The following is a 13,262-nucleotide window of genomic DNA, read 5'->3' as shown; positions in this document are numbered from 1 at the left end:
GATACCCAATTTCTGTGCAACACATTAGTGCACTTTAATCTCCGCCTTCACAAAAGTGCACATTATCGCATAGTATAAACAAATCACACTCTGCTTCAGCACAAACTTCTACTGTTTGCCTTATCTAGGCAAACTCTTACATGTGCTAAGAGGTCAAGATCAGGTTGGGGTCAGCTAACAGACTACATCTATTGCCTAATCACAAGATAGCACCTTTACCTTGACTTAGCTGGCTGAGGTAAAATCTTAGACTCCTCCGTAGGCTTGACTTAAATGTGTTCTTCCATATTGCTCAGGGCACAGGCTCACAACTTACATAATTAGGAATATACAGTTTTCCAAAGATAGTACAAAGGATTGTCCCCACAAACAGTCCCCCCTTTACTTCCATGCTTGACAGAAAAGATTGGCCTTGATAAAGTCTGACTCTGCAAAGCAGATGGAGGAGTTAATTCCGGAGTCAAGAGCCCCCAACTGAGAACTCCCAGAGACCAGGACCATCACAAATAAGTATAGGAATTGCTACCTCCATAGACCCAAATGAACTCAACTGCTGCGACAAGATAGGTGAGGTAATAACTTTTACTGGACCAACTTTTGTTGGTGGGAGGGAGAGACAAGCTTTCAAGCTATGCAGAGCTGTTCTACAGGTCTGGGAAAGGTATTCAGTGTCACAGCTAAATACAAGGTTGAACAGATAGGTTAGCATAAATAGCACATAGTCTCTCTAAGGGACCATTCAAGGTGAAGTGGCCCATTAACACTTCTGTAGTCATAGGACAAAAAGGAGGGTTAGTTAGCTACAGATTGTTGTAATAAGTCATAAATCCAGTGTCTTTATTAAAAGGGAACCCAGGCAGATACAACTCCCAGGCAGAGAGTGGCCAGAGCACTCTGACTGAAAGAATATGGGGACTCAAAAATCATCCTGAAGCCACTCACCACACAAAGGACCAGCTTCCTCCAGGACACAACTGACTTCCTCCACAAACTCCACAACATCAACAACCTCCCTCAGAACACCATCTTTGCCACCATGGAAGTCACTTCCCCATACAATAACATTCCTCACAATGAAAGCATAGCTGCCTGCCTCAAATATTTACAAGACAATGGGCAACCCTCAGATATTCACCCCAAACACAAAATCGCCAAACTCATCCATTTCATCCTCACCCATACAATTTTACATTCAACAATACACATTTTATGCAAACCATGGGAACAGCCCTGGGTACCAGGATGACTCCCCAATATACCAACCTCTTTCTGGGCCACCTTGAAAAATTTCTGGACAAACATACCACAAAACCATTGATATACCTGAGATACATAGATGATATTTTCAGCTTCTGGACAGACAACTTAAACTCCCTCATAGATTTCCACCACAACTTCAATAATTACCATTAAACTCTCTCTGGAACACTCCCACACTAGCATCAACTTCCTGGACACCATAATCAGCTTCAGCAACGGAACACCACAGACAACTATATATAATAAACCCACAGATCACCACACTTAACATCATAGATCCAGTAACCACCCCAAACACACCAAAAAATCTGTTATCTACAGCCAGGCACTCAGGTAACACAGAATATACTCTGAAGAGAAAATCCGGGATATACATCTTAAAACATGCAAAGCGCTTTCACCAAACAAGGACACTTCACCAGAGAAGTAAATGTAATCATGGAACAGGCCGCTCAAATACCCAGAGAGAACCAGCTTCAACACAGAAATAAAACTCTCTCTGATCTTACACCCCTAGTTGTCACCTGCCACCCAACACGGGAATCCATATGAGATATCATCAAACAAGTAAAACACATACTTGATGGGGACCCTATCCTGAAGAAATCTTTCCTTAATCCCTTCTTCTGACTTCAAACAACCGTCCAAACTCTTCAAGATCACCATCAGAAGCAAGCTCCCCACAGACCAAGACACACTATCTCTAAATGGCACCAGACCCTATCAGAACAACAGATGCAAAATCTGCAGACCTATCTCCTCTGCTACAATAAACAATATATCCCGCTTCCCTCTCCCCTCCCACCACACACACACACACACTACACCTTTCAAGATCCATGGGTGCTAGACATGCCTATCACAACATGTGATATACCTCATCCAGGGCACTAAATACCCCAAAAACAACTATGTGGATGAAACTAGACAATCATTATGCTCTTGAATGAGCTAACACAGGAAAATGGCAAAAGAGAAAAACACATCGCCTATGGTGAACAATTTTCACAAAGTGATGACTGATAGGTCAGACATAGAGTGCTCATCCTCAAAGAAAACCTGCTCAACATTTTCAAAAGATGAGCCTGGGAGCTTAAAATCACAACCTCGCTATACACTAAAAATCATGGTCTTAATAAAAACACTGGATTTAAGGATTATCACAAAACGTGTAACCCACTAACCCCACTTTTTATCCTATGACTATAGGGGTGTTAACAGGCAACTTCACCTTAGAATATATGCTAACTAATTATGCTAAAATTATGTGTTTGACCTTGTATTTAGCTATGACACTGAGTACCTTTTCCAGACCTGAGGAAGAGCTCTTAGCTCAAAATCTTGTCTCTCTCGCCAACAGAAGTTGGTCCAATAAAGGATATTACCTCACCCACCTTGTCTTTCTAATATCCTGGGACCAACATAGCTACAACACCACCGCACTCAATTGCTGCAGCAGATCCCAAGGAGAGGAGAGTCTTTCAGAGAGCCAGCAACTAGGCCAGGTTGCGGTTTATGAATCAATGTCAGAACCTGGAACCGTACTCAGAAAAAAAATAGGAAACCAGCACAACTATTGAAGAACAGGTATAATAGGTTTCCATGGACTAAACTTGCCAGTCCAAACGCCAATACCAATGGTAGCTGTCACTTCAAAGTAGTTTGTGTGTAGATTACACATTATACATGTACATTACACTCCGCAGTAATCCAAAGCAGATGTGACAGCCACCAGTGCATAAAGGTGCTCATGGGCTCAACAACACCCGAGGTTCCAGAAATAATCTGGAATTTGAAAACACCTCAACTGCAAGTTCAGTGGGGAAAAGATGGACAACTTTTTAACAGTGGAGCAGGAGTTACCCAACATACCTCAACATCCTTCTCCCACTCCACTACCATCTCTATCTGGCACAGGCTGAGCTTTATATGCAGCTCATCTTTATCCAAGCAACAGCCTTGATGAGAAGTCATGACTACCACTAGGATTAAATTACAATGAAAACAGTCACTGTAATGGACCCCACAATGTTGCTGCTGTTTATGCTTTTGACTTACCTGCTACTGAAATATCATATACCAGGCATGCAGACATGCTGCCTATCAAAAGCAGCTACCCACTGATTTAACCACACAGAACTTACTGAGATGTTTGTCATGTTTTGAGTATTTCCATATTGCTTAGAATCATAAAGTTTAAGGTCAGAAGGGACCACTAAATCATCTAGCCCAGGAGTGGGCAAACTACGGCCTGCACACCAGATTCAGCCCGCAAGCAGGCCCACGAGCTGCACCACGTGGCTCAGTCCCACTCCAGCCAGGGCGCTAGCTTGGGGGCTGCACCATGGAGCTCCTGGAAGATGCAGCATGGCCCCACTCCGGCTCCTACACGCTCCAACAGGAGCTGCAGGGGCGGTGTGCATAGCTGCCTGTCTGTGCCTCTGTGTAGGAGCTGGAAAAGGGACATGCCACTGCTTCCAGGAGCCGCTTGAGGTAAGCATCACTTCGAGTCTCTCCCCACACCCTAACCCCTTGCCCCAGCTCTGATCCCCCTCCCACTCTTCAAACCCCTCAGTCCCAGCCGCCTCCTGGCACCCCAACCTCTCCTACCCAGCCCAATCCAAGAGCCCGCACCCCTAGCCAGAGCCTGCACCCCTTCCGACGTCCCTGCCCTGATCCTCCTCCTGCCCTCCAAACCCCTCAGTCCCAGCCCAAAGCCCCTCCCAAACTCCTCATCCCCAGCCCAACCCCAGAGCCTGCACCCACTCCCGCACACCAACCTCAATTTTGTGAGTATTGATGGCCTGTCCATACAATTTCTATTCCCCAATATGGCCCTCGGGCCAAAAAGTTTGCCCACCCTTGATCTAGTCTAACTTCCTGTATATCACAGGCCATCAACACCACCCAGCACCTGCACGGCGCACATTAAACACATCAAATGAAATTAGACCAAAGTATTACAGCCCAGAGGAGACTAAACAATTATGTGCCACATGCAAAGAATATGAAAGACCAAGGTATGACATTGCACTTCATATGTTTATGGAACTATGCTTATGAGTGTAAATATAATGTAAGTGGAATATGCTTTATGTAAAAGGTCATTAGTAAGGTATCATTACAAAGCTTATAATCTACTCAGTGCGTTCATCCTATTTTATGAATGAATCATTCTTGTATCTGAAGCTAGAAATATGAAGTATTATTCTGAAGTCCTATTGTAACTATGCAATGTGTGGGCACTTAGTGGTGGCTTGGAATCTTGATAGCTCCCATTAACTAGGACAACTGGTTGTGAATGGCTCTGTTTACCTACAAGTCTTCCTGTGTACCTGATGTGGTGTGATAAAGTTTATCTTCTATCTTGGTGGGTCCTGCGCTTATTGGTGGATTATTTGTTCACCTCAGACATTCACCATGTGGGTCAGGGAACAGCCCAGAGACCTTCCCTTCTGGTAGAACCCACAGTCCAGGTCAATTTCTCCTGTGTCTACTCTGGGTTCCAGCCCAGGGCCCTGTGGACTGCAGCTGTCTAGAGAGTGTCTTCTGGAACAGCTGTGCTACAGCTACAACTCCCTGGGCTACTTCCCCATGGCCTCCTCTCAATACCTTCTTTATCCTCACCACAGGACCTTTTCTCCTGGTGTCAGATAATGCTTGTACTCTTCAATCCTCCAGCAATACGCCTTCCCACTCTCAGCTCCTAGTGCCTCTTGCTCACAGCTCCTCACATGCACACTACAAACTGAATTGAGGTCCTTTTTAAACTCAGGTGCCCTGATTAGCCAGCCTGTCCTAATTGATTCCAGCAAGTTCCTGCTTGCTCTGGAACTGCCCCGTTACCTTACCCAGGGAAAAGGGATCTATTTAATCTGGGACTAATTTATCTGCCTTCTAACACTCTCCTGTATCCATCTGGCCTGACCCTGTCACAGTGGGTAATGAAGAATGAGGTCTCACAGGACATGTGACCATGTCATAGGATACTGGAATCCATCTTAAACCTGATGCTTTTCCATTCAGAAGGAGGGGTGAGGACCCAGAGACAGAAAAGATTCCCATCTTCTGCCAAAGCCATAAAAGGGTGTGGAACAGAACAAAGAGGGCTGCCAGACATGAGAAATCCGAGTTACACCTGAGCAGGAACTAACAAGAACTGTACCAGGGGAAAGGATTGGGCCCAATCTAAGGAGGAGTCTAGTCTGTGAAAGCAGCTTATTGGGGGTGAGATATTTCCTGTATCAGTTTCTTAATGTATTAGGCTTAGACCTGCGTGTTTTATAGACTCAGACTTTAAGGTCAGAAGGGACCATTATGATCATCTAGTCTGACCTCCTGCACAATGCAGGCCACAGAATCTCACCCATCCACTTCTATAACAAACCCCTAACCTATGTCTGAGTTACTGAAGTACTCAAATTATGGTTTGAAGACCCCAAGCTGCAGAGAATTTTTCAGCAAGTGACCCGTGCCCCATGCTGCAGAGGAAGGCGAAAAACCTCCAGGGCCTCTGCTAATCTGCCCTGGAAGAAAATTCCTTCCCAATCCCAAATATGGCGATGAGTTAAACCCTGAGCATGTGGGCAAGACTCACCAGCCAGCACCCAGGAAAGAAGTCTCTGTAGTAACTCAGATCCCATCCCATCACAGACCACTGGGCATATTTACCGGCTGATAATCAAAGATCAATTGCCAAATTAATTGCCAAAATTAGGCTATCCCATCATACCATCCCCTCCATAAAAACTTATCAAGCTTAGTCTTAAAGCTAGATATGTCTTTTGCCCCACTACTCCCCTTGGAAGTCTGTTCCAGAACTTCATTCCTCTAATGGTTAGAAACCTTCGTCTAATTTCAAGTCTAAACTTCCTAGTGTCCAGTTTAGAGTCATTTGATCTTGTGTCCACATTGGTACTAAGCTTAAATAATTCCTCTCCTTCCCTAATATTTATCCCTCTGATATATTTATAAAGAGAAATCAGATCCCCCCTCAACTTTATTTTGGTTAGGCTAAACAAGCCAAGCTCTTTGATTCTTCTTTCATAAGACAGGTTTTCCATTCCTCGGATCATCCTAGTAGCCTGTCTCTGAACCTGTTCCAGTTTGAATTCATCCTTCTTAAACATGGGAGACCAGAACTGCACACAGTATTCCAGGTGAGGTCTCACCAGTGCCTTGTATAACGGTATTAACACCTCCTTATCTTTGCTGGAAATACCTCGCCTGATGCATCCCAAAACCGCATTAGCTTTTTTAATGGCCATATCACATTGGAGGCTCATAGTCATCCTGTGATCAACCAGTACTCCGAGGTCCTTCTCCTCCTCTGTTACTTCCAACTGATGTGTCGCCAATTTATAACTAAAATTCTTGTTATTAATCCCTAAATGCATGACCTTGCACTTTTCACTATTAAATTTCATCCATTTGTTTTATTTTGCTTGGTAAATTACTTTGTTCTGTCTGTTATTACTTGAAACCACTTAAAGTCTTCTTTTTACACTTAATAAAAATCACTTTTGTTTATTAATAAACTCAGTAAGTGATTAATACCTGCGGGAGCAAACAGCTGTGCACATCCCTCTATCAGTGTTATAGAGTGGGACAATTTATGAGTTTACCCTGTATAAGCTTTATACAGAGTAAAATGGATTTATATGGGTTTTGGATCCCATTGGGAACTGGGTATCCGGGTGCTGGAGATGCGTGACTTGCTGAACAGTTTTTGGTTAAAATCTGCAGCTCTGAGGGCCTGGACCAGACCTGGGTCTGCGCTGCAGCAGACTAGCATGTCTGGCTCAACAAGGCAGGGTTCTGGAGTCCCAAGCTGGCACGGAAAACGGGCTCAGAGATAATTCCAGCATGTCAGGTGATAGCCTCAAGGGGGTCTCTGTGACCGAACCTGTCACACAAAGTCCACCTATGCCTGAAGCTCCTGCATTGGAAGGGAATTGATTAAGACAGATACTCTCGTAGGCTCCATGCAAGAGTCCTTCTTGAACATACTCAGCAGCCAAGAGTATTGAAAGGTTTAAAAATGGTCTATGTTCATAGAGCAATTTCATGATAACACTGTACTGAGCTCCTGAAATTTGCTACCCACTCTATAAGTGTGCAAGTGAAGGCAAGCACACCTGTCTCTGCAACAGAAGAGCTGCCCAATTCCTTTGTTCATCCCTGCACTGAACAGCCCTTAAGAGCTCATGAAATTCAAGCAAATTATACTATTTGTACATCTCAACAACTTCAATATCCCAGAAAATATCACCGCCCTGCAGTCCCACTACAGGCACTCATGGTCTGTCTACTTACAGACAAACACTGGCATTGGGGGACAGCATATAGACGTTGTTTTCACACAGTGGATAGATAATAATTGCTTTTCCCCAGTAAACCAGATGTGCAGCAAGCTGGAAAACCTGCATTTAAAAAAAGGAGAAAGACAAGACCAAAGATCATAATTAGAAAAGCAAAACAGCAACATTCAAACTCCCAGCAAAGAATCCTTTATGCTGAGAGGAAAGCCCTGTTTGATTTGAAGAAAGCTAGCATTGTGCCATCACATCACTTCAATGGCAATAGTTGGTCCTCTTCTCTTAGAAAAAAATGATGCAACATGTGGCACATCAAAAAGAGTCTGACAAAGCTTCAACAGAAGTGATGCATTTCCAGGGCTTGGCTTCACATATCTAAGCAAATTTTATATTTCCTGCTTCAAAGGAATTTCTTTAGACTGTGCCAGTAAAGGGTTTTACAACCGAGTAGTTTCCTTTATGCTTCACCCATTAATGGTTTACGCATGCATTCCACACACACACAATCCTCAAAATACATTTAATGTATGACTTCTTAGATTTATATTTTATTTTGAATGTATATGAATGAAATATTACTGAATAATGGGCTCACATCATATCAATGCATTAATTAAAAAGCACTCAAAGTGGCACAGAAATACTGGTCAGCTCAGAAACTTTGCAGTTGTTATGAAAGTGACCATCAGTAATTCATTCTTTGTTTAAACCATATATCCCTGTGTCCCCATTCACCATAAGATACCACAGAAAAATCTTTCTAAGCATTAAGGAGGGGCTTTACAGCAACAGCAAACAAGATTTAAAAGATTTTCATTTTAATGGGGTTGCGAGCACTGGCTTAGACTTGCTGAGGCCCAGGGCCAAAGCCAAAGCCCGAGGGCTTCCACCCTGGGTAGTGGGGCTTAAGTGACAAGCCCCCTGCCTGGAGCTGAAGCCCTTGGGCTTCGGATTTGGCCCCTCTGCCCAGGTCACTGGGGCTTGGGACCCCCACTCCCGGAGCAGCAGAGTTAGGGCGAGCTCATGCTTCAGTCCCTTTGTCGTCAGAAGGGGATCACAGTGCAATTAAGTTTGAGAACTCCTGGCCTAATGCGATGACCTGAAGAATAAGGACGATCCTAAAGCTTCAGACAGCATATATACACTTTTCATTCTTTGCTCGTTCTTGCAAAGACAAATACCAGATCAATCACTGAACCAGGACCAAACTTAGGAAAGCAACATACATTAGATTTCTGAATTTTGGCCTTCAGTACATTAATATACATCCAATAAACCGCATGGTTGAAAGAGTGCAAGCATTGAGAAAAAGCTGCAGGAGTTAGGGCCAGGTTCATAGGAACTCAGAACCCAGGAGCTCCCACTATTTCCAGTGACAGCTGCGAGGTGTTGAGCGCTTTTGAGAAAACAGTCAGAAAAAAATTTGTTTCTCTCTCTTCTTCCCTGACAGTCCTGTCTAACTCCATAGGCCATTTCCCCTGCATTTGCAGAAGAGTACTTAGCATTGATTTCCTTCATTATAATTCTATAGTTTACTGAAGCAGTATTGTCATTAATGCTTATTACTCACCACTGAGACAGAAACAAGATTCTCTCATCAGTTTTACAGTTTCCAGTCACGTCTTCTATTTTAAGTTATCATTTGTTCTGGGATCATTGAAATTTTTATATAAAATTTGAAAAACAAAGGAATGCCTGCGCATCAGATGTCAGTCCTGGCTGTTAACGCCTGTCCACAGATCATAATTTAAAGATTGGTGAGGCTGAGCATAGAACTTTGTGTGGCTACTCTGCATATCTCCAGAGTGGAAACAGATCAGAAGTTTGCTGCCATAACAAAGTGTACAGAATTAGCCTGTGAGAGACGCAGTCACACAGCCATATAAATACAGTTGTATTCAAGACAACAGAATCATAACGAGAGAAAGAAGAAGAGCATAAAGTCCTAATGGGACTCATGGAGTTGAATTATTCCAATCTAATGTGAGAGATGTTCCAACAATACATTATGCAACAGAACCAAGTCCTATGATAAGTAGAACTCTATTAGTGTTGAATGAAACAAAAAGAAAAGGCCCAGGTAGCCAGATAAAACTGTGGAGAAGGGCATCACTGTCATGGGAATACTGGCATGAGGACAGTGTTACCAGGATTAAAGTGGAAATTTGGCAACTTCAGAAGGAGATCACACTTGTAGCACCTCCTTATCTGATGAATTTGGAGTAAAGTATTAATCACTGGAGCCTGACGCTTGTATGTTCTAAGCTGCAGCTACTACAATCAGGAAAGTGGCCTATATAAGAAAGCTGAGCTCATATGTATCCAGCAGCTCAACAAAGGAGCTATTATCAGCTAAACAAGGGCCATATCAAGTTCCCACAACAAAAAATGGCTTTTTCATGGAAGTTTTTGAAAACAAGCTCCATATGAACTTGATGACAAGAAACTGCAAGGCAACTGACCAATCATCAAAAATATATTAATTTCCACATTAAAAACTTTAAGGGGAAGTTAAGGTAGCACTAACCAAACAGCTAGAAGGTGGAGGGGACACAAACATGTCTTACAGCAGTGCTCTGATTGTGGATTACCATTAAGAATGCTAGAGATGAAGTGCTGGATACCCAGAAAATTCAATTGTCAAAAAAGTTTTCGTTCCTTGTAAATCTAGAAGCTCACAGAGAAGGTAACCTGAAACTACAGCTTCACCACAAAGTAGTACATGTTTGAGATTTTCCTTAGGTTTCTTAAATAGTCCCATGGGACAGGCAAACAAAGGTGGTTTGTTGGGTGGGGGCATTTCCCATTTTCTGACTTGTTTTTCTGAGATCTGCAGGATGGGAGTTGCCCTAAAGCATGAGTCCTAATATCTTGGAGGGCATCTTATCTCCTGCAGAGATTGGAAGATACACAAGGGTAGGGTAACTCTGCATCAACCCAGGGCAAGGTGAGTTAGGCTCATCAGGATAGCACAGCTTGCCAGAACAGTAACATATATCCATGCTTACCCGCAAGTGTCCTTTCCTCAAGTAATAAAAGTCCATAGATCCATTATGATGGGTCTCCAGCTAGCTTGCAGCTTAGGGACCGAACCAGGCCTGTATCACTGACAAGAGGGGAGTGCCCAACCTTTGATGAGCTCATCAGTAAGACAACTAGCATAGCCAGGATCATTGCACCTAATTTCCCCAAAATAAATCTAACATATCTCTCAAACAATAGCTTCTCTTTCTGCAGAAGATCCTTATCTCACTCCCCTACACAGGGTAATAGGACTGGAGTGGCATAAAGGGGGATGAAAACCTCAGACCAGGCAGGAGGTGGGGGGCAGCGTTCACCCAGTGCAGGAACCGAGGAAGACAGTCATAGGCTGCTTTCCAAAGGCTGCCTCACAAGCTCTGACATATGGGGGGCAGAGCCACAGCATGTAGCACTGTGGAGAGTGCTAGCATAGCCTGCCAGGCTGTAACTTAGAAATCTTCCCAAGGCTGCCTTAATCACCCAGTTTCCTGGAGCAGCCCAGAATTGGGAGGGTACAAAGGAGGTTTAGAGCCCACAGGGCCAAGCTCCCCTGGCTTGCCACTTCTGTGCTGCTCCTCTCAAGAGGTGCAGCAAAGACTCTCCCCATAATGAATACAAGAACTTTCTGGATGCCTGTTTTCCATCCTTATCCGACTCCAGATGAGCCCTTTTCATTCAAAGTCACCTAAATCAGTGGACCTTATATCAAATTCCCTTATACATCGTCACCTCAAAGTCCACAACTGTATGGCAGAGGAAACCCAGCGAAACACAGACCCCAATCTACCCAGAAAGATCTTCAGATAGATCCATAAACCTCATCTTTCCCATTATCTTCAGTTTTCTGGTCACCCACTCTGCTCTCAAGCCACGATCTGGCAAAACAAGATTTAAAAACAAACTTAACTGGCAACCCACAAGTGACTTCAAAGTCCTTCTTTATGGACAGTTTCTGGCAGAAAAAAAATCTTCAATCTGCTTCCATTATGGACTAATATAATCTATGGGCATCCCAGTACCTCCACTGACAGTCAGAGTGCTGTTTCATGGGCTGGCCAGTGTGGAGCCCCACTACTACTACAGAATCTGAGGAATGTTGGTTATTCTTTCTAGAATGGTACTGGCTCCACTAAATCATTTATTCATGGTGGGAACAGCCTGAATAGCTCAGAGATGAATTCATAGGTACACTATTTCTGAGCGACTGTTTTGGTCACTTCCTTAACCAGGATAAGAATTCATGTCATTTTTTCAGCCTCTGCTAATAAACAATATTGCCTTTGCTAAATCAGTGCATTACTTCACTGATGAGCTGCAGAAAGTATTCCAGGCACATGAAGAAAGTCAGTGACTGCTCTCTAGTGGCTGTGAAACAATCACCTAAAATAAATAAGAGCCCGCTTGTCTTAATACATACTCTTCACCTTTCTGCAATGAAGACAGTGAGAACAACAAAGACAGTAGAGGATTTTCAGCAGGTCAGAGATATTTCAACAATCCATACTTTCAATATTTCTGATGTTAACCATGTACAGTAACAACACTGGAATTCTAACAGAAGGCACTTTCCTTTGAATAAGGGTTGGCTGAGAAGTCTGGCCAGGATTTTTTTTATTTTAATTGTATTTTGTTTTTTGAAGCAGCAGATGCACTTCACTGTGAGATGCAGGGAACATTTGAATAAATTCCCTGGTCTGAGCTAAACAACTACCTAGAGTCATAGAATTATCTGCCTCTAACAGCTACCCAAACTGGCCATCAGGTCTAACAATCAGAAGGTCCAAAAGCCCAATTATCAGAACTGACATTGGTCTACCTTGGCTGTTTAGTGGCCTGCATGCACAGCCAGAAAATCCATTTGTGATGCCAATGGTACACTCTCTGCTGAGCAGAAGCTCTCCTCTAGACAGCTTGTATTCATCAGACCCTGTATACCAAACATATCAGAGAAGAGCTGCGTGGTTCCGAGATGCCAGCCAAAAGATTTCCCTTGCCTCCCTCCAGGGTGTAAGTTATAGTACACTGTTGGGGCTATACATATAATGAATGGTGACCACTCCTCTGGGGAGCGGTTTGACAAGCTCTCCCGCTGACACAGCACAATGTACACCAGCACTTAGGTCGGTATAATTTACGTCACTCACGGGTGAGGATTATTCACATTCCGGAGTGACATAAATTACACTAAAGTAACCCGTAGTGTAGACAAGGTCAAGGACAGACCTTAGTGAGGAAGCCACACAATTCAAACTGGCTGAGATAGAGCGTTACTGAATTTGGAGTCAGCAGAGTGAACCAAAAAGTTGGAGATAGCTAAACAGAGAAGGAACAAGAGAACTGGAGGTGGGAAACTGACCTGACAGTTAAGGAGAGGAAGGCAGAAAAGCAACAGCAAGAGGAAGCACACCATTGAACCATGGAACTGAAAGAGAAGGAAGCAACAAACAAGAAGGAAAGGCTGCATAATCTGAGCTGGTAGCATTACCTGGACAGACCCCCCTGGTTCCAGGCATTCCCTCTCTCCAAGGAATACCCAGCTGGGACAAATTGTATACTACTGAAAGAGACTCAGTTGCACAAAATGCCAGAAGACAAGTCCCCATTGCAACTACAAAGCTCTTGGGTAAAGCATTCTGTATTTAATGAAATGGAAATTGAACAAGC

At 43.6% G+C, this 13,262-nt stretch overlaps 1 protein-coding gene across 14 annotated transcripts in view; it reads right to left on the bottom strand.

Annotated features, from left to right (window-relative positions):
* NPRL3 (NPR3 like, GATOR1 complex subunit) overlaps nt 1-13,262 on the bottom strand; it is a 122,023-nt gene that overhangs the window by 50,344 nt on the left and 58,417 nt on the right. For 13 of the 14 annotated variants that reach the window (XM_030578923.1, XM_030578930.1, XM_030578920.1 and 10 more), the window contains one exon: nt 7,576-7,682. The exons of the other annotated variant lie outside the window; for it this stretch is intronic. In XM_030578923.1, coding sequence (XP_030434783.1) covers nt 7,576-7,682 — 107 coding nt within the window. The remainder of the gene's footprint in view (nt 1-7,575; nt 7,683-13,262) is intronic. 14 annotated transcript variants of the gene reach the window in all.

This window comes from Gopherus evgoodei, chromosome 10 (genome assembly GCF_007399415.2).
Source record: "Gopherus evgoodei ecotype Sinaloan lineage chromosome 10, rGopEvg1_v1.p, whole genome shotgun sequence".
NCBI lineage: Eukaryota > Metazoa > Chordata > Testudines > Testudinidae > Gopherus > Gopherus evgoodei.
Note: the sequence above shows the minus strand (reverse complement) of the source record. Positions and strands in the feature narration are given on the sequence as shown.